Source organism: Salarias fasciatus, chromosome 13 (assembly GCF_902148845.1).
Source record: "Salarias fasciatus chromosome 13, fSalaFa1.1, whole genome shotgun sequence".
NCBI classification, from domain to species: domain Eukaryota; kingdom Metazoa; phylum Chordata; class Actinopteri; order Blenniiformes; family Blenniidae; genus Salarias; species Salarias fasciatus.
The window spans coordinates 18,847,711-18,874,348 of record NC_043757.1 but is presented as its reverse complement, the minus strand read 5'-3'; the positions used below and the strand labels follow the sequence as shown (position 1 = coordinate 18,874,348).

The 26,638-nt window shown below is 40.7% G+C and overlaps 1 protein-coding gene across 37 annotated transcripts in view; it reads right to left on the bottom strand.

The window, feature by feature from the left end:
- kcnma1a (potassium large conductance calcium-activated channel, subfamily M, alpha member 1a) overlaps positions 1 to 26,638 on the bottom strand; it is a 138,918-nt gene that overhangs the window by 39,241 nt on the left and 73,039 nt on the right. For 31 of the 37 annotated variants that reach the window (XM_030107431.1, XM_030107436.1, XM_030107433.1 and 28 more), the window contains 13 exons: positions 19,530 to 19,623; positions 18,602 to 18,713; positions 12,485 to 12,560; positions 11,186 to 11,261; positions 9,801 to 9,971; positions 8,122 to 8,213; positions 2,673 to 2,783; positions 2,459 to 2,564; positions 1,885 to 1,967; positions 1,738 to 1,807; positions 988 to 1,143; positions 363 to 472; positions 179 to 247 (listed from right to left, as the gene is read on the bottom strand). In XM_030107431.1, coding sequence (XP_029963291.1) covers positions 179 to 247; positions 363 to 472; positions 988 to 1,143; positions 1,738 to 1,807; positions 1,885 to 1,967; positions 2,459 to 2,564; positions 2,673 to 2,783; positions 8,122 to 8,213; positions 9,801 to 9,971; positions 11,186 to 11,261; positions 12,485 to 12,560; positions 18,602 to 18,713; positions 19,530 to 19,623 — 1,326 coding nt within the window. Of the gene's footprint in view, positions 1 to 178; positions 248 to 362; positions 473 to 987; positions 1,144 to 1,737; positions 1,808 to 1,884; positions 1,968 to 2,458; positions 2,565 to 2,672; positions 2,784 to 7,940; positions 8,033 to 8,121; positions 8,214 to 9,800; positions 9,972 to 11,185; positions 11,262 to 12,484; positions 12,561 to 18,601; positions 18,714 to 19,529; positions 19,624 to 26,638 lie in introns of all 37 variants that reach the window. The other 6 variants (XM_030107432.1, XM_030107454.1, XM_030107456.1 and 3 more) reach the window with 1 other exon arrangement.

Sequence of the window (26,638 nt, the reverse complement as noted above, 5' to 3'; positions counted from 1 at the left end):
CACTATATTTCTTTCCAACTCTCAACAAAATAATTCAATCTAATGTCTGAAAATGAAAGCTGCAAAGAGAGACTGAAGGAAAAAATATTGAAAACGTTTGATTAGAAGACACAAAGAGGAGTTCATCGTTACCACTGTTGCGCCTGACGTTACAGGAAGACAGATCCACGATACAAACCTGCTCTCTCTCTGCTCGGACTTGTATTCAATGGCAATAAGTAACAGCTTCAGCTTCACGTAACACAGCCTGTAAAATAAGTGAACTCATTAGAAAGAGCAGCACATTCCCAGATGACTGAAACTGTTTTATTAAGCAACCTACCGTCGGCAGAGGACTTCCAGTGTGGCTAATGGATACTTACTCGCAGACAGTGGGAAAGGAGAGGCCTACAAAGGCACTGGACAGATACTCTGTGTACATCTCATTAGCCACTCCTTCAAGGTAATACTTCTGCCATGTGTCCTCCTCAATCTGACAAACAGAACAAGCACGGAAATGTCACATGAAAGGATGAGGACAAGGAAGAAAAAAAGCAACACGGTTCTCTTTCCAATAGCGGCACAATGTGGCGTGCAGATGTTCCCCCGCACAACATCAGGCTGGTCATTATAAGCTGATCCATCATCTTTATGACATGAGAACAGTACTTTGATAGAGGCAAGCACCTCTTCAATTTGAAGGCGCAGGAACACTGAGCAGACTCCACACGAAATGTCACAATAAAATAAGACGTGCCAGATTGAATGAAAACACCCTTAATGGAAGTCTGTCTCTGGACAAAGATGTCAACATTTTCCAGGGAACGTACCCTTTGATATATCTAGTCCATCTGTCAGCGGAGAACCTACTGTCTCCACTTGAGTTAACCTCACCTTGAATCCATCAATAAATCTCCAAACGTACAATGATGCAATCGTCTCGGTGTGTTTGGATGGAAAAAAAAAAAAGAAAAGAAAAAAGCAAGCCGATACTGTCCTCTCCGTTACCTCAATGAAGGACCTCATGGAGAAGAGGTTGGCGAGCATGGTGGACAGGCCCTGGGCCAGACAGCTCTGGGCAATGAAGCCTGCCTTCAGCTCGGCCAGACAGATAGCGTCGTCACCTTCCTTCCAGTTCCAGCTTGGAATGTTGAGCAGATGGGCCTTCATCACATGACAGACGGAGAGGTCACAAAACACGGAAAACTCTGCAAATGACTCACAGCTCCTAGAGGAGCACTTCAGCATTTTGGGGAAACATGAAGGTCGATACAACCATCAACTAAAAAAGAGCGAGCAGCTGGTCAGCGAGCAGGCACAAAGACTGGAAACAGCCAGGGAGCAAGTTTCTGAGTGCTGTGGCTCAGTCTTTACATCTACAGTGAAAAATACATTTGAATCCAAATGCTCATGTGCATGCAGTTAACCTTTAACAGTATTTACATCCAATGTTCATTTCTCTTAAACTCCTGATTTCATTTCTGACTGTGTGACGACAGCCAATACAGCTAAGAAACCTTATTTTATATGCAATGCAAATTGTTAGAAAGCTGTCTTTTTGAGGCATTTATTGATGCCATGACAATCAGTTTTACTTTTCTTTACCTATTTTGTTTTTCCTGCAAACACAAAGTGTTGGAGGGACGCTAAGGTGACACATGGGTGGAAAAACTACTGAAATAAGTCTTATGCTATGTGAGAGAGGTTCTGGACAGCCTCAAGTTATCAAACATATCAAATAGCTCCTGGACAACTTACCTTATTGTGATATTGTAGCATCTGTGTGATGATTCTGATCTTGGGATGATAGTTCTTGATGGAAATAACCCTTGAAAAACAAAGCGACGCATGACACACACCACTTGGTCCGTTCCCATTGATTTTCAATCACAGAGGATACATTACCTCATTATGTTGGAGGCGTCTTCAGCATCAGGATCTGCGCAATATTTGTTGGCGAGGATTAAGCAGGCATCTGCTGACTCGATCTGAGTACAAACAAATTAAGATGAAAACGCATGTTCAGCTACGTGCACCAACTTCTTCACAATTACAATAACATCATCTCTGATCCTTATTGTGAAATAGATATAAAGCATGTTTTGTGTTTCCCACACTTTACAACAGAGGTCTGCAACCTTCATAATAATAGTAATAAAGAAAAAAATAAATTTCTGATTCCCTCCCACCAAATTAAATTTTCTGGAGCTGCAAAATACATTTCAGTGAGGGAATTAAACCCTTTCATTGCCCAAAAGATCTGTAGTTCTGCTTTTGCTTATAACGAATGACCCCTCAACCCCTTCCCCATACCAAACAAGTATTTCTCATAGATGCTCAAACTGAAAATGTTCAATTTAACAATAAAGATGCTGTTCCATGTCTGTAGTGTGAAAAGTAGAGTTAACACAGGTTTGACAGATAAGTACAATGATACTGTGATATTTAATCTTTCCAGGAGTCTTGGAGTCAGTGGTACCTTCACTCGGGCCAGGTCATGAGGGTTGAGAACAGATCCCTGGTAAAACTCTACTTGAGTAAAATGGCGTTTGAACAAGGCTTCCAGCTCAAGATTAGGGGAAATACTAGTGCACACAGAAAAGAGAGGGATTAGCACTTGAATGGAAAGCATGTACACTGAAAAATGTTGAGGTCTAACCTACATGTAGTGAGGAAGAACAAAAATAACTTACTTATGGAGAAAAACAATTTCTACATTGACATCATCCCTGTCCTTGTGTAGGAAGTCTTTGAGGAAGTTGGAGACACTTTCGAGAGTAATATGACCACAGACCACAATATGCCTGAAAGGGGGGAAGAAATCATCCTGAGTGGGCAACATAAATCAGTGCAGACACTGGCATGACTCCCAAAGATAATCAGTCAAACCCAAGCACTCTAACATCTAACTCAAATAGAAACTTGAAAAAAAAAAGTAGTTTTATATACATGTCAAGAAACGTCTTTTCAAAGCAAACGAGTAACTGAATTATATCTTTTTGCCATAAAAGTGAATATTTTCCCCCATGTATTGAAAGTGGTTAAATCCTGCACGACAAGTGCAATCAAACACTCAAGTCTGAACCACTTTAGAAAATCTAAGATATAATCAAGCAGCCCACAGTGGTTGGATTGTCATCCGTTCTCAATATAAGAAATGTCCCTTCGGCCAAACCACCCCTTTGTGAGCGGGATGGATGTTGACAAAGACGTGTACATCAATATGCTCGTGCTTTTATACACAGCATTGCTAAAACTTTCAAAACGATTTGGAGGCCTGTGGTTGACAAAAACTCTAAACAGGACCTGGGAGTATTTGACAGGACCTTGGCAAGTTTCAGTGGTGCATTACAGCGTAAGGCTCCATCAGAGGCTGCATGGGGCTGATTACAGTTGTTTGGAATGGTTTTGAGGTGAAGAGCGAGCCCCCGTTTGTCCTCTGACTGCACCTTAGCGGGATCGAGCTCAAAGGTCGGCCTCAGCTCCATGTTAGCTTTGAGCTGGCGCTCACTGAGGACAGTATGGAAGAGCAATGATTCAACAATTTAACTTGTGGTGCTCATTTAATAATCATACTGGAGCTTAGTGCTTCATGTCTGAGAGTGATCCTTATCATGTATGACTGGCTGTTAATATAAATATGAACAATCTATGTCAGGGCTTCAGAATATCTCGCTAATTTAAGGTTATCCTGTCACTGTTAAACTCATCTGATGGTACAGTGAGCGATACTGTTATTTAAACCCACTTTACAGTATCAGTAGTCGCCGTTTTAATTTAATTCAATTACAGTAATGAGAGTGCAAGACACTTTCTAAAAGTGGTGGTAAGCTGAGCCACCCTGCCGAAGTTGAAAGTTAAATGTCACATGTGAAGTCTTATTGCTGCGCTCTTCTCAGTAGGTTTCAGCCCGTGCACTGACATGGATTAGTGTGGACACTCGGCAGACACCCTAATTACCCTGTGGAGACCTGTAACGCAATCTGTGTAATGACAATGGCTCTATCCACGACTTGACATGCCAGGAGACAATTGAAGCACTTTAGTTTTGAGTGCCTGGGTACTGGACAGCTTTGCACTTAACACTGCATATTAGGTTACTTTCTCCTGAAATAAAAATATACAGTCAGTCACAGTTGCTCACTGTGGAAGTTTTAATCGTCCAGCTAGATTTGTTATGACAGGTTTCTCTCAATACATTAGCATGCTCTTATACACAAAGAGGAAGCTCTGGCGAACACATTAACCTTTAAAAGCCCATGTCTAAAATTGTGTGGCGAGGTCCTGAAACGTGACGCACTTCAGCAGATTTAAAGCGAACAGGAGATATTTATTGATGCTAGATGAGAACCATAGTCCAGATCAGCGCGCATGCTCCTGCCCTGTACCAGATGGACCGGGTGAGGCCGCACCGAAGTGGACTTGGCAAAGTAACGTGACAGACATATTAAGGGAGCGACAGCGTGGATGTTACAGGATATAATGGTCTCCGCAGATGTTGCCTCTGTCCTTTAAGAGAATCTAATGAGCGGTCGTGATTGCATGTTTTGTCCAGAGCCAAGCGAGAAGGCCGTGTGGTCAACAGGCTGATGAGCTGGGATGTCTGTGGGCAGCCAGCAGTGTTTGGCACAAGATGGCTCTCAATTCGTGAGACATTGAAGGAGAAAATTAAAAAAAAAAGAGACACATCATGTTTTCCTATCTGAGCATCCAGATGCCCCTCTTTAAGAGCCGAGGGAGCATACAGAGTCATAAGGCATATTATTAGTTAGGAGATGGTTCAACATTAGGTTTTGAATGTTGACACACACTCCCTACATGCGCATTCAAACCTTTTTATACCAGATCCCGGTGTGATGCTAATGTCGTACGAACTTGTGCTGAAAATAGTTTCTCAGCAACACAAACATTTCTTTCTCTAAGCTTGATTTATTTCCCTGAATAAACCACATATTTGATGTTTAATTGGTAAACAGGATTAAAATTGTCTTGCCTCAATTGATTTCGCTCCTTCTTATTTGTCAAATGAAATTATAAAATGACTGGCTGGTTAACAAATGATAGAAAACAGATCTCAGAGACAATTCAACCATGTAATTGTTTCGGGAGCTTAAAACTGTTTCAACCATGGAATTGTTTATCCTGTGGGGTTAACTTCACTGTACAGTAAATAAATATCAATTTAAAAAAAAGATCATAATAATAAGAAAAAACAAATCAAAATAGAGCAGTTCAAGGGCACAGATTCTTACAAGAAAACCATCCACAAAAGTCTGGAAACTTAAAAAAAGAAGAAAAAAAAAAACGTGTGGCACACAACAACAACAAATGCAAAAAAGGGTAAAACAGAGCGTGCACACAAACATGCAGGCAGAAAACATCCCAAGATGTCATCAGGGACACACTGAACACAAAGAGAACAAACAGAGAGCTCAAACATCAGCTACAGAGGTCACTCACTTGTACTGCTCTAATCCTTAAGACAGTGATGAAACTTACTGCAAGAATCACCGCTGAAATGTCACAATTTAAAGATTTTCTGCCAAATTCATTTCTTTTCTGCGTTTGTTAACATTGAATGTCAAACCATTAATCAATGTCTAGTCAATACCTTGTAAACAAAACTAATGCTATACCTTTAAACACTGTCTCTAATGTACCGGTCCTCAGTTAGGTGTATTATTTTTAACATAATGCATCTATGCACATGTTCATATTGGACGAAATGGGGGTTTCTGGACCAGCTGCCAACCCCCACAGGACTTTCTAAGGTGTATGTCGGGGTTCAGCCAGCGTTGACGTTAGTTTCCGTGCTAGCTCCTCTGTTTAAGTTGGGGATAATGGAAACCATGGAGTCGTAATGGAAACCACAAAGCCCCGGGTGCGCCGGGCGCCAAAACAACGCAACACTTGTCATTTTTACATCAGCACGCACAGACTGAGAGCTGTCACTGCGCTCAAGGGTGCATGCTACACTGCACAGAGTTCTCTAAGCAGCAGAAATCCAGCATGGATCCAATGTGAGCACCTCTCACTTGTAAATAACCTTGAAGGTCTGTTTTAAATGACGGCAGCCAGGCACACGGATGGAATAAGGGCTGCATTTAAAATACCTCAAAGTATATCGTGACCTCATCCGTAATCGGACGGATACTTGTAATCTCCTAATCTCATTTCCATGATAAATTTTGTTTTTGTGCCGACAGCTGCTAAATAATACAGCCCTGAGCCCCCATGAGAAAACTAATCCCATATCTAATTTGGATAGGTGTCAGGTCCAACGTGAAAATATCTAAATAATATCGAAGTCTGGTTGCCACTTTGAGCCTGCGTGTTGTTCAGGGGGTATTTTCTGATTGTTACCATTTATTCATACTGCGTGTCTGAGCAGGCAGACATGAGGATATTGAAGGAGAAAATAAAGTGTGCTTGAGAAATGATCCTTGCTTTTGTCAGGGGCTTCTCTCAGCACCCATCTGTGAGTCTCGGCTGAGGTCGCTGGCCAAACATAACATTTCATCAATCTTATCTCAGACACAGGCAAACATTACAGAACAAAGGCTTCCTCTGCTGCCTCGTCCGACTGCTGACTCCCTAAAATCGGTCCCGCTGAACAGAATGGCTGAAACTGAGGGGTGCGAGATTTGAAAAGGGAAACAGGGTGAGAAAGAGGCGACAGCGTAGTGGCGGATGCTGCGCACTACAGAAGATGAGAAGAGAAGAGACAAAGGCGGGGAAAGACGAAGACGACCCTCCCTGTTGTGGACGTACCACATTCAGATTAGGAAATAAACCTGTGTGCTGAATATCAGTAAGGTTTGAGCCATGAGGAGGAGATACTGCACAATAAAAACTGTGGCATTAACAGTAAAATGACCACAGTGTCACACGGTCACTTCGATGGGGCCTCTGCTTGCGAGAGGCTGATCACACACGCACATAAACACGAGAGCCTCTGGAGACAAACCTCACCACCACACAGACACAAGAACCAAGGCGGGCACCGGAAACCAAGCAGGCAAAGCAAGCCAAAAGCAATTGAGAGCCTCCAATGGGAGCGAGGCATCCAGCATTCAGGGTGTGGGAGCTGACTGAAGATCAGGGCCAGAGTAATGTCAAGCATTGATGGTGCGATGTGCGAGCGATGACAGACAACAGAAGAATGACTTTTTCATCAGGTTTCACGTTCCATGAAAAAGTCACAAGACTGCAAGTCATAGAGAACATGCCAGATATGATGCAGTTGAAGAAAATTAACTCATGCAAAAAAGGCAAAAAAAAAATTGAATAAAATAAAAATAAACAAGAAAAGAATTTGTATCCTGCAATGGTCATTGTGATTGATGATACTGAAGAGGACCACCAATAATAATGCACTTGCAGATGCTTAAATCTTTCTATTTTAGGGATAGTAGGGATTTCATGACTATTTCTCTTTGGTTTTGAAGGATTGTGATCCTAATTCATCCCTATAGGCAAGACTGGATTAAGAAAATATGTTGACCACAGATAAAATCCATAGAAGCACCACAGGTTAGGAAGCTGTAGTAGTCATGAAAGCTCTATCTTCCAAAGTAAATTAAAGCGCAACACAGGATGTTCCAAGAAGGACAAAGAAAGAAGATGAACGGCACACAAATGGCTTCAGGAAAGCTCTGAATGAAGATAGACAGATAGAGGTAGATCTCAAAGGTAGAGAAGAAAGATCGACAGAGCGAGGAAGAGTGAGAGGGAGAGAGAGAGAGAGAGAGAGAGAGAGAGTAAAGGGGCATGGACATGTGTGTCCTAATGGCCAAGGTCTCCAGTCACGCGGTGTGACTTGATAGAAATGTGACTTTTATATAATTGTATGTCGACATTGCTGTTCTAATAGAGGTCAGGTTAACTAACCCCCAGTCTCTCTGTGCATCAGGGGGTGCACTTGAGTCACACAACCACACCTTGTCTGGATTTCAACTTACTTTCTGCCTCGTGTCGAGTTATAACTCCCTCCGTATTTCTTCCGATTAAGGATGAGAGCAGCAATTTCTGGCACGTAGCGAGCAAACATGGCCTACATGCATGGAACAGAAAAAAGAAAAAGGCATGCAGAGAGGGTTCTACCGCACACAGAAAAACAGCAGAACCATCTGGAATACTTACTTTCTCCCATTAACCGCACTATAGGAACCACCATATTTCTTGCGGTTTCCTATTAACTCTATGATTTCAGGGACGTAGCTGGCAAACATGGCCTAAGGAGAAGATAGGAGACAGAAGAAGAGACTAAAAAAGAGACTACTGTGCCGCAGAGCGAGTTGTGGGGAACCTGGTGCACGAATCCAGATTTCTGAGCGGGGATAATAGCATATTAGATAAAATCATCCCTCTCATTGTTGGTAGAGACTTTCTAAACGAGAGAGAATCTTTCTTTGCTAGCCCCAGAGATTTAATATGAAGGTCTCAGGAAGAGTTTCCTGCAATGGGCAAGAATTTGGTCACAGCTGATGAATAGCCAGTCTGTGATAGCACCGAAAACCTTTCAGGGTATAGAAGATTTCTTATTTTCATAATTTATTTTCAAAAGCTCAGGGTAGAATATAAACCTATGTGCCATGTTTTGTCCAACAAACACAGATGATCTGGCAGGTTGATTTGAATAGGCTCACCTGATGGTCCACAGCTGCAAAACACATTAAGACTCATTTATTGGGCTAGAAAATGAGCTGGATGCATTTTGCAAACTTGTACAGCACAGGGTTGTATTTAGCGTTATCGGGTAATGAGGGGATACTCACTGATATTACTCATCTAGGCGTACACCAACTCTAAGACCCGCAGAGCTGCTCCTGCCGCTGTAAATACACGGCTAAATGCTGTTTGGAAAATGTACGTCGACGCCGCGACGGACGATGTGACATTACGTGTGTTTGATATGATCCCCCGGCATTAAAATGCTCCCAGCCTGGAGTCATTATTCAGTCACTGTTGCTGATAGAAGGCAGGCTAAAGTGCAAGTCTAAAGACTTCCAGAGCTCTCAGCGCTGAGGAAAACACGCACTCTGTCACCATGGCCACGGTACGGCACACATCCACACAGCTGGAGGTCATCAGTGCATATGGATAGCTGTCCAAACACGCAAAACAGTAACTGTGATTTTCCTAAAGCCTCCCTTCTCTGTAACAGAAGACGGAGGATGCAGGGTCTTCTGAGTGCTTACAGGTGTCTGCAGCCGTGCATGCTCGCCTTTGAGTTACTACACTAGCGGCAGCTCGACGGGACACAAGATCAGCCGAAGGTGAGATGGAGGGAGGGCGGGTGCGAGGAGGGGGGAGTAGAAGGCTGCTGTTGCTATGGTAACAGTCAGGCCGGCCTAAGCCTCATCTCCCTGCCCCTGTGTTTGTTGGAATTGTGGGAAAAGACACGGAAGGAGGGGTGTCCTGAAACCGCAACTGCTTTTAAGAGAGCAATAACAAACATTATCAGACAAAAGCTTATACTCTTATTAAAAGAAATGAAGGAAAGACACATCAGGGAAAGAGGACACAGGAGGAAGTGTAATTACAGCGGACAAGATACAGTAGGCTAAACAGAAGGATACAACTACACTGAGACAAAAAAATAACATCAACTAGTTCTAGCATTTCAAAAACACTATAATAGCATATCATCAATATCCTCCATAAATATAAACATTAATAATAATAGCAATAATTTGAAATACTTTAATGTTTTAAATTATTCTACAAGTTGTAACAACTGCAAACAGTCTAGTATTGGGGCAGGTAAGAGTCAAGAGGGTAAGAAGGGGACAAAGGAAGAAAGTAAAGTCTGATTTTACCAAACCACCAAGGATGAAGAAGACCATGAACAGCCGCCCTAAGGTGGTTTTTGCATAGACATCCCCGTAGCCCACTGTAGACATGGTCACCATCAGCAAATAGACACATTCCCAGTAGGATAGAGACTGGGAATTTTGGAAGTTTTCCCAAGGATCCCCTGAGTTTTCCACCTGCGATGGAGATGAAGAAGAGGAGGAATACCGATTAGAGCTCTCTCTCACCAACAATTTGTGAACAGGGGTTTGCAAAACAAAGAAGACCTCAAGTTTATTTGAATCCACTCAAGGGCTTGTGCTTGTGTATAGATAGAGATGGACTCTTGTTGTGAATTGGGTTTGACTACCATCTAGTGGTATAACTGTTTAATGCTTCATAAACAGAGTTGATGGTTATTCAGAAGACCTAAACATTTTGGTGTCAAAGTCTCTGATCTAAATAGGTCCCTTTCCCAAAATAAATAAATAAATAGTTAAATACATTTTTCCTCCTAAAAAGTGCTGAAATCAATACCTAATTGGCACACGGTCTAAACAAGCAAGCAACCTATCAAGATTACGCAGTTGCAAGTAGTTGTCAGGTATTCATCTCAGATATGCTGATGAACCCGTAACAATGAAGATATCCTGAGTCACACACATTCAAAATCATCTACCTAACATTGCTTTCTCTGTCAGCTCTGAAGCAGAGGAATATTGACGTGACGGGTGTTGCTAACTCACTTATTTGCATTTTGTGATGGCATCAAAAACGGTGCTTCAGTTAAGACACAGAGGATGCATTTAATAGTGTTAATACTGCAACCCATAGGCCAGACATCCAGCTTCAGAAACGCATTGAGCAGAACAACTTAAGGTAAAACCAGCAGCTAAGTTTGCATTGAATCTTTCTGAAAATATAGTTGATTAAAGTATCAATGAACAAGTGGTTGAGAACTTTATTAAAGTTGGCCTTTTTGTACTCTTTTTTTTAATTTACTGCATAACTGAGATGCACCATGAAACCCAATGCCAGCATTTATTAAGCAGATTATTAAAATGATTAATTTCCTGAAATAAAACAGTCCGCTTGGTTTGGTTACATTAAATTACATATTCATGAAAAAATGAGACAAATGATTTTGAAACAGGTTTCACATGGCTAGTATGTATACAGACTTATACTTTTAGTAAGTGCAGCACAGGCACTGAACAAGTGCATCAGGATTTGTCTCGTTATTATCCAGTTTTGTAATCCCTTGTATACTCAGCCAGTTATATTTCAAACTAATATTGGAGCAGGAAAACCTGAGACCTGCTGGGTGTCACTGCTGATGTATCTGTCAGTTGTTGTATCCTCTGCTGTGGTTCAGTAACAACCTCCGTGGCCTTCGCATCTGTCCACTTACCAAATGTATGAATCCGGCAGCTGTGAGCCATGTGCTTATGAAGATGGAACACAGGTTCACCAGCTTGATGGAATTACTGGGCAGAAGAAGAAAACTCATAAAACACCCAAAAACATCCAGACCAGATGTACACAAGCACATGATATATGACTGCCTCAGGCCCGTCTATGAATACGTTTTTGTTTTTTGTTTTTTTTTTGTTTTTGTTTTTGTTTTTTTTTGCTGGGAGCAGGCCAGAGAAAAGATAGGAGTTTAGTAGCCCAAACATAATACAAAAAATGAGATACTTAAAAGAGTAAAGATAAAGATCACTTCCAATGTTATTTCATTATTATAATGTAGAATAATAACATTTTTTTGATAATTCAAAAGCAGACTTAACACATTTAAATGTTCTAACTACACAACTGCTGTACAGTTCACTTATGTTTGCACTTTTTTAAGAAAAATTCAAGGAAAAACAGACCCTGTTTGGTCTCATATTATACTCACAACAGAAGATTTCAGTTACAAAATCAAAAGGGGCCATCAGATTATTAAACTGCTGGATAGAAATGAGGTTGTCCATTGTCTATTGCTCAACTAGTTTCTTTTTTTTTTTTTTTTTAATACATAAAAACATTTCTCACTGAAACAGGACGTTACGAAGTGCAGTTATCACACAGCTTATATAAAGGTTTTACTCACAATAGTGTACCTCAGAGTTATGAAACCACTTACTGCTGCATTGATTTGTCGGGATGCTTTTCACTGCTCCGAGCAGTAAAGCCTCTTCACTGACAAAAGCAGATTGACTAATGGTTTTATCAGGAGTGTCACACTGCATTCAGATCATTTAGTTATCCTTTTCTCTTGAATTGACTATTAAACTCCCACATGTCCGGTGTTACCCAGGGTTTACCCCTTCTTCCCCAGCTCTCTTAAAGAGCATTCCTTTTTGCCAGGTTACCACTGTAAATGATAGTTTATTCTTAGTGACGCATATAGTTGGATAAAGCTTGAATAACGTAAGTGAAAGATTAGATCAGAATCTGGACTGAAAAAGTTATAGAGATTGAGTGCAGTATTTAAAAAGTGTAAAAAAAAAAAAAAAGAAAGAAACAAAGTGATAAATTTTCACCTCCTAAATGGTCCTACATACTTGTGTTTTATAATATATCCAGCATAGAATGCTTTTTTCTTATTTTTTCTGAACACTTAAGCATAAATTATAGCAATATCTCTTTTCTTTTTTTGTCACTAATGATGTTTTTGTGGGTTTGAACTTGTGAAAACTTTGGGGGGAAAAATGACACCTACCTTGTTTTTAAGATATTCAAGAATTGTAAAATTTCTGAGAACTGTATCAATCTTAGCGCTCGCAGAAATCTTAAACCTGTGAAGGGAGAGAGAGAGAGAGAGAGAGAGAGAGAGAGAGAGAGAGAGAGAGAGAGAGAGAGAGAGAGAGAGAGAGAGAGAGAGAGAGAGAGAGAGAGAGAGAGAGAGAGAGGATTAGCATGTGCTACAAAGCCACAGTAATGTCAGTAAATAAAAGCAGCACCTGAGGGGAACAACAACCCAATGCAGTCATCATGACAACGTACAAGTGAGCAAAGTGACCAACTTTTATTTTTTTAAACAAGACACGCAAATATATCATCCGAAACGCACAAGAGGACACAACAGAAACACAATATTCTTTATTCGAGATGATGATTTATGCATGAGTTGAAACGCGTTAGTGGGAACATTGTGCATGAGCATCGGTCTGAATCCAACAGCAGCTCTCGCAGGGATTATAGAACAATGCGACGGCAAGCCTCGTTGTCTTTTTATATAACATGTCTGATGCCACGGAACATGTGTGTGCTGGTGTCTGTCTCTACATATGTGTCGGATTGTGTGACAGAATTCGGAAGATTTCCTACTGAGATTATCTCCACAATCAGATTACTACCTGCAAATATAGGCGAGGAGCCATATGCTGGACAGGAAACATGTTTCAAATCGCTTGAAGATCAGTCGTTCTGTGAAACACTCTCAGCCGATGTCCACACAATGGGACAATATATGCTGAAATGAATTGTTCTTACCCCAGTTGGACAGGATGTATAAACAGGAGCTAACTGAATGGAAGATGCCAGTCTGCTTTGCCTTTTCTTCCTGGCCGTGATGGCCCTGCCTCACCCTGTACCCATTCTGAAAAAGCTCGCCGCAGGACTTCTTCCGCCTCCTCGTCTCTCTGAGGGTCTCCAGATTAAGATCGCTGTGTGCGCGGCGGTAAACAAGCAGTTTGGGAGGAATCATTGTTTCAGACTCAGTTCCTTTCACGGTGGAAAATCTGTAATCCAAAATCCAGCCAGAAGCTAATCTTCGCGTGAGTGATACGACAACGAAAGAAATCTTCCGCCGTTCTTCATAAAGTAGATATTTCTTGATTTGGCCTTCTTGTGCTGCAAAGAACTTCAAAAATAGTTGAATCAACGGTAAGAGAGACGAAAAATACCGCCACAAATCCGCTCCTCATGTCGCAGTCTGGTCACAAAACGTCTCTGAGCGAAATGTCGGCTCTAATGTAAGTGTGGCTTTTTCCCTATTTTGTTGCACTGCTTTTAATCCCCATAACCCAAACAGATTTACCTTTATTCCTGCCCCTTTTGGTACTTTACTGATAACTCTTGTGATGCTTTGATCCCATCAACACAGAGCTGTGTTGAACCTAATTTTTTTTTTTTGTTTTAAATCTGAACACAACCAGGGATTAACAGGGATGTCAATAATGCAGAATAAAAAATAATCCCTGGAAGTGAGTGTCCTTTATCTAAAGGGAAATTTAAAAAACACTGGTTGATACGGGACAAAAATCTCTGTGGGATTAGAGATCCCCTCTTTAATGTTTTGTACTGTATTGTCAAACCAAAACAATGAAAGATAATCTTCCAAACATGTTTGATCAGGTGTAATACTTTGTGTTTGGAGCCCTTTGCATACACAAAAGCAGAAATAATACAAGCATCAGTTTGACACAAACAAAGTCCTGAACTCTGAATTAACGCCTCGTTCCTAGTATTGGCTCCATCCGCACAAATAAAACCCCAAAAAACACTGACATCTGTGTTTGTGTTTCACTGTACACGTTAATGTGTGTGAAGATTAGTATTTATTGCTGTTGTGGGGTCCGAAATCTGTTCCCATACTGAACTTCAGGATTTATCTTTGTTTTGGGGCTAAAGAGTTCATTCAGACCAAAACACCCGACGCAGGGAAAACGTGTTTTAGGGTTAAAGTATAGTTACAAATAGGATTAGACAGAGGGTTAGTTTTCAGCCAGTAGGGTGTGTGCATGTGTGGGTGTGTGCGTGTGTGGGATAACAAACTCTGAATGAAATTCTGGTCCGCGGCGCACGTGTTCATGTATGAGAAAATCTCTTTCCCCACACATGCCAAAGCCTCTTGCACACTGAGCTGAAGTGCGTGCACACACACACACACACACACACACACACACACACACACACACACACACACACACAGATGCACATGTCAGCTCACCAGATGTTCATTCAAAAAGGTTTTGCAGCTCGGTGCCCACTCTCACTTCATTGAGGCTTTGCGAGCTAAAGCACGGCTTCTGTCACATGTTCTGGCAGGGCTGGCCTGCAGGGACCTTTTATCAATCAGCAGTCTAGGATGGTTCATCAGGGATAATACGAGCAGTCAACCACGCCAGGATTAGATTACACAATGCTACACTGCTGGAAATGCAGAGACACTCAGCTGATATGCAGGTCACTTGTTTTCACAAGTCATTTATGCAGAATTTAACTGGTTAAATTACCTGACTGTACAAAGATGCAACATATGCAAAGAAGTTTAATTTTTTTCCCCCCTTCGTGAGTGTGTGTGGGAGGTGTACTGCCAGCAGCTGTATGAGGCACATGCACTCATACACATGTCAGGTACTTTAAGCCTCTTTAAGCAGGAAAGCGCAACAAACAGTATACTAAAGCACCACCAGGAGGCAGTAGCAGGTTAGATTATAAAGTCATGCCTGAAGGCAGCAGCACTTCTGGATTGTTATCAAAACTAGTGCATCTTTACTACTTTGGCCAGGATGGACTGCTGATTATGGCCCTTGAATACATTACGATAGGTTGTCATTAAACTATTTCTATTTTTCTGTGGGGAAAAAAAACGTAAACAAAAAAAAGAAAGAAAAAAAAAAACAGAAATAGGTTTGAGAAGTTGGATGAAAGCTATGGCTCACTCTTGTCACACGTTCTACCAGAAACTCAAGAGCTGTAAGAGCTCTCTTGGGAGAAATTCTAAGTTGAAGTAGTTAAAGAAGATTAATTCAGAGGAAGAATACTACACATAGGCTTACATTAGCCACACATCACTCTCCTCCTCTTAATCAATGTCCAATTTACAGAGGCAGAGAGACGATGACTTGAGATGCACACGGCGTACACTTCCTTGGGTGCGGAGTGGGCAAACGCTCCACCACACAGCACGGGGCAGAACCCCTATTAACGGACTTTTTTTTTTTATTATTAACGGAGCGCACCTCCAACAGTCTTCCTATGCAGGACCACAGCTTATGGAGTGAAGGGAGAGTTCTGATAATTATGATGTATTACACCAGCAGCGGTGTGTGTTTCCTTACAATGAATGGAAAGGGAAGAGATGAAATAATCCGTTGGGAATGAGGAGCACAAAACACATTCTCAACAACCACCCTGGCTTCCCTGAACAAAGCCTCTTATGAACAGTATATACACTTAACTAAATGAGAGCAGCACCAGTTATGGATTAGTTCATTATGGCTCTGTGGGGCTTTCTGGTGAATGGAGATACACATACATTTTCTTCCACCAATTAATTGTGCTTTATTTTCTCGTCACAACCTGGTATTGTAGGAATTAATTCCCATATTAATAGAAGATATGAGCAGCTAATTACGATTCCTGTTCCCTGCCAGAGCCTGAATATTAACAGACACTTTCGGCACACCATTAGTATTCTGAAAGCCATCAGCAGCCTGTTAGGGTACACCCTATCCTACTGCAGATCCACACACTGTTAATTTTAAAACCCAGGCTTTGCAGGAACGCCATGTAGGAAAATAACATGACCAATGAGCGTAAATTTAACTCATGACAGCAGGAAATCTGTCATGGTTTTATATGTGTAATGCCAAAAGAATAAAATGTAATAAACACATGACATCTGCAAAGTTCAAAGGAGACGCCACCTGGTACATCAGGGCTGTTGAAAACCGCTTTTCTGAATCTTCTGAAGTTTTTCAAATAATGCACGCAAATACAGAAACGCAAAGCTCTGGAATCTAGGGCATCTCTCAGAAACAGTGCATTCATATTTTGTTTGCACACAACAACTCTCACTGCAGCTGTTTTGTATATAAAGGTGTCCCTGCTTTCTACGTGGATCCATATGCAGGATATTTAATAATCGGAGGTATTCGCTCTTCCAGCAACCCGGCCACCATTTCACCATCTTTCATCATTCTCATTGAGGCTCCTAACATTAACAGTTTTCCCAGGATGAGATGAGGACGCCTTGCATCATGAATACCAGAAACCAGATTACTCGACTTGGCCATGTCTAATTCATTACGCAGCCTGTGCTTTGTAAAATTCATAGGCCACTGCGAGCTTCTTAAGAAACCTTCATCAAGTCAGAGATCAGACGTTCACAGTTTCTTTTTTCTTTTTTAACTGCACATATTTAGAGACATGAAAATCAAAACCTGCAAGACCCAGACGGTCTTGCAGTCTCTGGCCCCAAGTCTCTGGCCGAACCAGGCTTTGATTCACAGCACAAATCTTTATATGATTTTGCATAAAAGAACACTTCTTTAATTTCAAGTGTGAAAACATTCTGAATTAATTTGAAATAATCAATTGGTATTCTATAAATAACAATCTATTTGGCTTTTAAAATTTAAATGATATAAATGTTAACAACTAAAAAAACACAATGTAATTTTCCTGTTCAACCAATTTTCAAAGTCTATTCATTCCAACAGTTTATCCATCAGATTTATAGAGAAACACTGTGTTATTATTACTATCTCTACATCTTCTACACAGAGGAAATGGGTTTTACAGTATTTATAACAAGGGAAACATGCAGATTCTAGCCTATCTGAACTCTTCTTTCTCACATTTTAATTCAAGTGGAATATTGTATCTAATTAATTATTTATTGACTATATATTAAAGCACAATCTAATTAACTTATGTGACCCCTGGTGATATATCAGATTAAGTCTTGACCTTGAGTGGAGATGAGATAGATTCTTACAAACAGATTAAAATAAAATGTATCTTTACTTTTATAAAAGGAAGGAATGATGTTTTTTGATTGGTTTGAATAAACAATAGATAATAATTAGAGCCACATAAAGTTATGCAAATACCGATGACTATAAAGTGTTTAGATAAAAAAAAATATGTAAAGAAATTAATGAGATGCAAACCTTTAACAATATTTTCAAAGAGATCTGAAACATAATACATCTCTCAGTGCATATAGCCTGATTTGGGCTCAATGTGATTTAAACTGTCATATTTTTGGTTCCCAGGTTCCTTTGCAAATCCCCTTATAGTTCATAGTCTTTGCAGTCAGATGGAACACAGACAAACGCTGGATTAGCATGAGCACAGCTGAGTTTCTTGTATAAGGTTTTTAAAAGTCAAGAGGCAATGTACCCAAAAAAAAAAGGATCCACCTACAATAGGAACTCTTTATACTGCAGTGTAATTTAGGTCACAATACACACAACACACTGGGAAAAGTAGGTCGTTATGTAATGCAGGTTAGGGTATTTTCCAGTCTGCTCATGCAAAAGGTTGTGTATATTTGTGTGTGTGTATGGGCCTAACGCATGATTTTGCTTGTGTGGGTTTGAATGAGCCTAAAAGGGGCCGCTGTGAGGTATTCCAGGTGCAATGCCTCAGCGCAGCAATTGCTAATCAATCTTAAGCACAACCACACACACACACACACACACAGGGAAGCTCGGCTCTAAGCCACTTTCACTGCTATTAGTCCCTCCACTTTGCTGTGTCTGTGCTCCCTGAAACATCAGAGGAACCAAGCCCTGTCGCTTTCAATGATCAGGGGAAGTTGACTGCAGCCCCAAGCAACACACCCTCGGAGACTTGCTCCCAGTAATGGGGAGACAGAGGGGAATGAGCAAGGCGGAGGATGAGATTCAGTTTGGGTAAAAAAAAAAAAAAAAAAAAAAAAGAGAGAGAAGAAAAAAACCAGTGTGTATGGGAAATATGATAAATGGTGAGAGAAAGCAAGAACTGACAAGACAACACTGAACAAGAGGTACAGAATGGCTTAATAAAGTCGAGAGTGTGAAAGTAACACAGGAAGGGAGAGCTGGAAGAAATTCAGACTTACCAAGCCAGCTTCTGTTTAAGTAGACGGAGACAAACACGGGAGGAACAGTGAAGAAGTCGACCACTGAGTTGACCTCCAGCCAGAACCACAGCTTGTCGTTGGCCGCTATAAACTGTCACGAAGTAAAAGAACAACATGGCATTCAAATGACTTCTGCATTTTGATTCAACACAAAATATCACCGCTCCATCACACCCAAACCGACGCCGACAATGCTGACAAACTATATGGAATGACAAAAGCTTCACCCCACTTGCTGAGTCATGCAAATTGTTGGTGGTGTAAGCAGCTTATGAGTTTATTTATTCATTCATTCAGGATGTCAAGCTTGCGTTTGCACCACTGGAATGCTGCTCTGGCATGACAGCCATGCCAGCAACATCGCTACAACACTGTCAGTCGAAACTGAAAGCATGCTGCGTGAGTATTTGGAGATGAATCAGGTGGGTGTTTTCTTTTATGTAAGCATTGTTATCTGCTCTGTAAGAACGATTTCTTGCAATTTCAATATTGGGTGCAACATGAAGTAACGGCAGCATTTACACAAACGCAAAAAAGTGTATTCTAAGATGCTTAAAGGTGCAAAATCACCTCTATGAGATCTTAATGTCATCTCAAAGACACTTTATCATGCACTGCTGTTAAATCAGTAGGTTAAGAATTGGTGTACAATTTTATAGTAAGACGGTGTATGAAGTCACTTAAAGAAGAGGCAGGAAGAGCCAAAAAGACATACTGGTGCTAAAGTGACTCAACAGCACACCCTACTGCACAACAGAGGGAATGACGTGGATTTTACATTGTGTCCCTTTAAAACCTCAATGCGTTCACCGTGTTGTGCCTGTGAATTGAATGTTACGTCAGTGTGCACGCCACATGCATGTGTGCCCGTGTGCATGGGCGAACAAGCATACATGAGGCATCTTACCCGCAGGCCAAAGTAAAGAAGGAAGAAGACATTGAAGGCCATATCAATCTGTAGCGTGAAGTCTTTGTAGAAGTTCTGGCAGGATTCTATAGGACTGGAAAAAAAAAAAAAAACAGAGAGACAGGGAGAAGGAAAGACATTATCACAGGGGTCGATTCCTCCAAGCTGACAGTGAACGAGGGTCATCCGTCTCTATTGTCTTGGAAACACACAGGTGGCAACTGTGGCTGATTTCAACATTATTTATTTGTGCACTGCTGGCCTGTTTTCTTTGGTAAATTGTGAATATTTTATGAGGTGTGAGGAGAAATCTACAAATCGGTTGTAGTTTTACTAATTATATGAGCAAAATTACTTTGAATGAATGGAATTTAAACAGCTCAAATACCAATTATTTTCTTAATTATGAAAATGTGTTGAAAGTTATTAGACCATGTGATCACATCATATATTTTCATTCAAAGGAGTGATGGGTGAATTATTTTAAGAAAATACAGTAATAATCAGAATCCCTTTTCAGTCGTTCACATAAGCCCTGATTTTTTTTTTCCTCAGAATTCTTTTAATCTTACAGATCTGATATAAACTGTGGGCGTCTTCAAACTTTCAAGATGAAATGACACTGAGCTTTTCTCCAGAGTCAAAATGATTGCTGCCTCACGGCAGTTTCGGCGGCAGTCACTCGTCAGTTGATAAATTCGATAAAATTGAAATGCACTGTAATACCAGTCAACTAAAAAGCATTGCAGTGATTTACCACCAGCGCTATGCAATTCCAAGCCCGAGAGGGTCATACCGCTAGATGAAAGACCTGACTGTCAAGTCAATCACATATAGATGAAACAGCTGAAAATAAACTGAAAGTGGTAATTGCTTTGATGTGACGGTACTTTCAGCGTGCATAAATTATTCAGAATCTGTCAAACACCACTACTCCAGCAGATATTCCCTCTCATAGAAAGAAAGTGTGCAGAGACCGCAGCAGCTACCCAAGTGACGCTTTAATGGCAGAAGATGACAAACGAGCCGGGTCTGTCAGGTCTGTCACACAATCCATCTTCGTATTTACCGTGTGATGATCAACCATTAGCAAGTGGGTGCTCTCAACAAAAGCAATAACGGGCAGTGTGCACACTCCATTCTTCACTCGGTCAAGGGACTATAGCATTTTGTTCGCCGGTGATGAAGAAATCCCTCCGCGGGAAAAAGCATGAATATGCATCATGATCCGACTGACTATAGGCGACCGCTGGGATTGTGGAGACCTGACAAGGGAACACACACCAGGCTATTAGAAGAGTACACAGTTACAAGTCCCATCCGTTCAAATTAAACTTTAAAGCATATATCTGTATGCATGGGGCCAATAGGGACACAGTGTGAGATCCAAAATAGAGCTTAAAGCCTAATGAGAACCTCCAGAGGTACAGAGGACCACGGCTTAATCATCTCCCAGTTAACATCAGACATTTTATCTCATGATGCCCCATTATAACGGTTGGCTGGGCGCAGACATGCCAGAGAAGACAGATTGCTCGAAGATGATCCAACTCGTAATTCATGAGTGTGCGGCCTGTCTTGAACATATCCTCAGGACTCATGTGATCTTTATGATGTAAAACTTTGTCTCAGTGCCAGGGTGATTAAAAATGAGTCAGGGTAATTCAGTATTTGCTTAAAAAACTTCTTTTTTTTTTTTTTTTTAATCATATTCCTTCTTCACTTGCTTTCAGACTTTAAACACAGCTATGCTTCCATTTTGAAATTTAAAGCAGAGTGTCTAGCTCGCAAACATGCAGACAGCTACTCACCAATAAACACCCACATAACAAACAGTTGGACACATTCAAAGATTAAGAGGCCGATGCTCACATACTGTATGTATAAATATAATATCAATACTAAAAAGTACACGGAGGCTTTACAACAAGAGCAACTATCTCCATCTCAATCAAGGAAGGTCTTGCATATCCCAGCAAGACAATGTGAGAACAACAACAGCGTGGCTTCATGATAGACGAGTCCAGGTGCTATTTTAAGAAAACATTTGGCCTGTTATATAATTAAAATTCCAGCAAAGAAGACACAGAACTGTAAAAGGAACCAAGGATAATACACCAGAAAAGATGAGAGAATCAGAGAAGAGCAAGCCAGTTTCATCATACCAGTAATCAATCTTCCAAACTGATAATAATGACATTTGTCAGTTTACCAAATGTTAGAATACTTGATGTTCAACATCTGATGTGTTCGAGTATGAAAGAAATATGAGTTCATGAGGTTTCCAAATCACTGCAATCTTTTTTTTTTATTTAAATTTGACACAACATCTCATCCAATAAAAGCTACAACAACCTAAACAAACATTTCAGACCTTTTGTCTAACTCTAACACAAACACACAGAAAGCACATGTGAGTGTAAACGTCCATATAGACACTCACACACAGATGGTGCATACTGAAGACACCATTTGGAGTGGTCACTGTGGCGTTTCCCCTTGGGCTCAGCTCTGGCCTCATTCTGAATAACCGTGCTCATCTACAGTCATGTGACTCACAGCATTCTTGATAATACAGACAGAGCACGGCGGCGCACTTCAGGGCGTGTGTGGTTCACTGAATTTGGCTTTTTGATTTTGCCTTGTAGAGCAAGGCAGTGACTACCCTCCACAAGCTTAAATTCAGTCTAAAGTCTAACCGTCAGCCGACAGTGACGCTTATGCATGCTGGGAAAAGCCTGTATTTTCCTCCTCAGCCTAGAATTACATTGGGAAATTACAACTTAATTGGTGTGGGAGTTTACTGCAATCATAATATTGTAGAGCTGTTAAACATATTTCATACCTCTATAATTTAAAATGATCTGACAATTAATCGGAGGTGGAAAAAAAATATAAGAAATATTAGCTTTCAAACTGCAGGACAGACACTTGTGCAGTAAAAGCAAAAGTACTCAGAGAGGAAAGATAAAAAGTAGTTTAAGGAGGGTATTTTTGGAGTTTCAAGTTAACAAGATCAAATAATATTTCTGATTGAGAGAGGATGGTTGAAGACTGCTCTGAATCTGCTCCATCAACGGTTTTATCTGGTCCGCCTGCAGCTGTGTGGCTGCTACTTGTCCCTGTTCCAGATATCACATTCAATAATCTCTAAGTCTTCTCTTGTGGTTATTTTTTTCCCCTCTTTTATTTTGTAGAGTTAAGTCTTCTTTATATTTTGGGCTTTATTTTTTTAATTGACACAGAAGGCTATAAATAGAGACACCCTTTTAAATGTTACGGCCTAATTCACTAGGATTGAAATCAGTATGATGTTAGAAAGGCACAGAGCTGTGGTCTCAAAAGCAAGTTAAAAATGAAGTAATTACCCTGACTGGAATATTCAAGAGAAAAAGTGCTGATATGTGTGAAAAATATGAAAGTGAGAGCTGCTGAATGAACCTCATTTCTGAAGGATAAATTATATTCTGATAGGGAAAGACACAGAAAAGATTTCATAAACATAAATAAAGAAATGAATCAAGTGGTGAAACTGGAATCACAGTGGAGCAGTGGATGGAGCTGTAGCATTACTGACAGGTTTCTGAGAAATGCTTGTAAAACTGAAAAAATCCAAAAGCTAATTATCACAAAGACAGCTTTATCTGAAGAGTTCCACAATCCTTTGACATTTTTCAAAGCAATTAAACTGGGTGATCAAAGAAACCGATAATAACGCCACTCATCACACGCAATTCAATCACAAAATAATTTCTGATACAGAAACTATATCTTCAGTTTTCAATCTGTATTTCCTCTCAGTTTACCAATGTAAGCAACACGTCGTAGCTTATCTAATTGTATAAATGAGCATCAGATTTTCTCTTGTAAGCTTTTCATTGAGCTTCATCCACGACCACAACTCTCCTAAAATTCACCAATGATATATTTTCTTCCGTTTACAAAAGATGTCCATCAGATTCTATTGATCTCTCGAAGGCTTTAGACATGGTTGATCCCCACCTTCTAGATAAGCCTCTTTCTATTGGCTCATAACATGAAGCTTTGCTGTGGTTTGATGCATTTCTTCTCAGTAAACCTCAGTGTTCTGTCATTCAGACGTCTCAGTCTTACTGCCTCACTGTTCAGAAAGTTCATCAAGGTTCAACAATATAGGGCCACTTCTCTTTTTTATTTCAGTTAATAATCTATTAAAATGATTTATCTCAGGTCAACTCCACTTGATCATTCCATTTGTGTGCCGATGACACAATTTTTTACAGTTCTAACTCATCTTGGAAATCTTGTCAGTTTTCAGTCACTGATACTCCTTATTCACTCCAACTTGATCTAAATGTTTCTAAATGGGTCTCTTGTTGAAAAAGAGGAAGTCTTTACAAATCTTGGACTATTAAGTGAAGCAGAACTCTCCTTTGAGTCTCATAATGGTTTTATCATCAGGAAACATTCGGCTCTCTGAGTTCACTCGGCTGCTCAGTCTTTACTTTTCCGATTAAGAAAGAAATCATCTCTTATTTAATACTGCCTATTATTGACTATGCTGATATTAACTCTCAGTCCATTGAAGATTTAAATGTGAAGCCACTAAATGTATTCTATACCTCTGTAGGTTTGCTTTGGTCCCAACTAAATTCCCCACTTCTTTATATGTTAGAAATCCACAACGGAAAAATTAGACGCATAATATACACATCACACGATACATGAACCTGTCACGGATGAGAAATAATTACCCAGCTCACTCAGCAGCTCACCTGAACAAACAAACAAAAAGCGTCATAAGCTTCTCAAATGTACTATTATTCTCTGCACAGCAGTTGGTTTGGATTCCCTTGTGCTGCGCAGGTGTTTCTGTTATCAAGTTCCACTATTTGCATTGTTTTCCCACGCAAACAGCATGTAAGGCAAGACGAAATCCCGATTACGCCTTTCAATGTCACTTCACACTGGAGATTCCTGGCCACATGCTGCCAGTGTCCCGCAGAAAATAGATCTGCCCACCGCAGTTCCTATTACTCCTTAAACCCTGGCACCGCCTGGAGTTACACCGCCCCGCGTGACAGGAAGACAGGAGGTGAGAGAGGGAGCGAAAGAAAGACAGCGGCAAGACAGATTAGGCGCGAGGGAGAGAGGAGGAAGATGTGTGCAAACCAGGGGTTACCGAAGTGTCGGAGCCCCTCATCAGAGATTAGAAGACACTTCAACACCCCTCTACCCTTGAAGGTTTCTTCTCATGAATGTCAACTAGACACGTCGGAAGAAGTAAACATTTGACTAATTTCTAGTTAATATAGATTAAAATCTAACATGCAAGTCCACCAAGGACATGCAAGCTACATACAGACACACACGGGGGAATAATGAATGCCTGAGGGAAGACTGCAAAGCATGTGTATCTATTTCTGGACATTAAATGTTTCCCTGCCTTAACCTTCTCTGACGAGGAACCCAGCCTCTGGAAAGAAAGCAGAAAGGTAAAACCTCGTTTGTTCTCAAGGGCAACAAGGTATGTTCTAAAAATAACCCCAAACACCTTCAGTCAGTCAGCAGGAGCCAGTCTTTCGTTAGCCCGCCCGCGACCTTGGCTAAGTGCAGGAGCAACAGCAAGGTTTTCCCCCGGGAAAACAATAACAACACATGGGCTGCCGACTTGACTGATGCTCAAAATCACAGTGCTACACACACCGAATCGGAGTCCTTCTGCACATCACCAATGTCTTGCTGCTCTAGTAAGCACAGAGAGGCACGTCGCACCGGTGTGCACAACCCATGATCAAATGCTCAAGTATTCAAGCCACTACGTGCAACCAAAATGCTGAAATAGAAAACTATGAACGTGTCCAGTGCTACATCTGAATGTGAGAAAGCCAGCTCTTCGGGGGACAGAGCAGGGAGGGGTCCGCGAATCTGAAGGAGGCCAGGTTTGTGCTTAAGTGATTGATTTAGGTCAAGGCACCATTACTAAAATAAGAAACGCTTTAGTAGCTACAAGGGCGATGGACAAATAAATCTCCTGAGAAGCTAAAAATAGATACCTCTGTTTTATTTTTTTGCTTCTTTTTATCCAAATGCAAATGCGGTGCATCTCGCTTCAGGCGGTTTCCTCCACAGTGATGTTATTTATTTCAGTCAGAAGAAGCATGGAGATGGAAATAGCACACAGCTAAAAGAAACTTCACACCATACGATAAAACTGAGCGAGGTGAATGAAAATAAATAAGTAAATAAAAAGGTGAATGCTTTTAAAATAGAAACAAGGTTAAAGGAGAATTGCAACATAACCAGAGAAAATGACAATGAAGCGTATGGTTAATTTATTCTGGAGCCACTGTTACAGTACACTGACTGAACTACACGCATCACATCACTCTTCTCATTAAGTGATTAAAAAAAAAAAAACTGTGGTTATGCAAAAACAGAACATCCTTATCAGCACTCTGATTAAACAAAAGCACCGCGAGCATCCTCCGCTCGCTTGACAATATCAGTCTGGTTTAATTCCAGGTCGTTTAATCAGTGCATTTAGCTGTCCTCATGCAGAATAACTTTCAGTTTCAGAGAAATTTATTTAATCAAGAAAATACGACCTGCGCAAATAATTTCGAATATCTGGCTGATGTTTTTCTCGTACTTTGAGGTGTGACACATTTACTCTTGTGACCACACTCGGGTTTGTTTGCTGTTGTTCTTTTGTTTTTGCAAACCATTACCTGCCCAGTTTGTTTTTGTGCGTCAAACTCCAGCAAGCCTTGATCGGCTCCAAACCACTGTGGGTTGTTTGAAGTGCAAATGAAGGCTCAGTCAATAGAAGAATCACCTGATAGGAAGTACAGAAGAGGCCAGCGCAGTAGCAAATGTGCAGAACCCATTTGGGAATCATGACAACAGTTTAAGCTGTGTGAGCTGCATAAACACGCAAAATAATAGAGTAACTAGTTACTTTAATGCCAGCACTTCCTGTTGTAGGTGTACAGCCAAGTATTTATATAGAAAATACTTTAGTTTATGTCATAGACCTACAAGCTGAATCTTTGCTGTTACCAGTCTATATTGCTGAATGTTAAGTGTGTGTGTGTTTACCTTCACTAAAACAAACAAACACAAAAAAA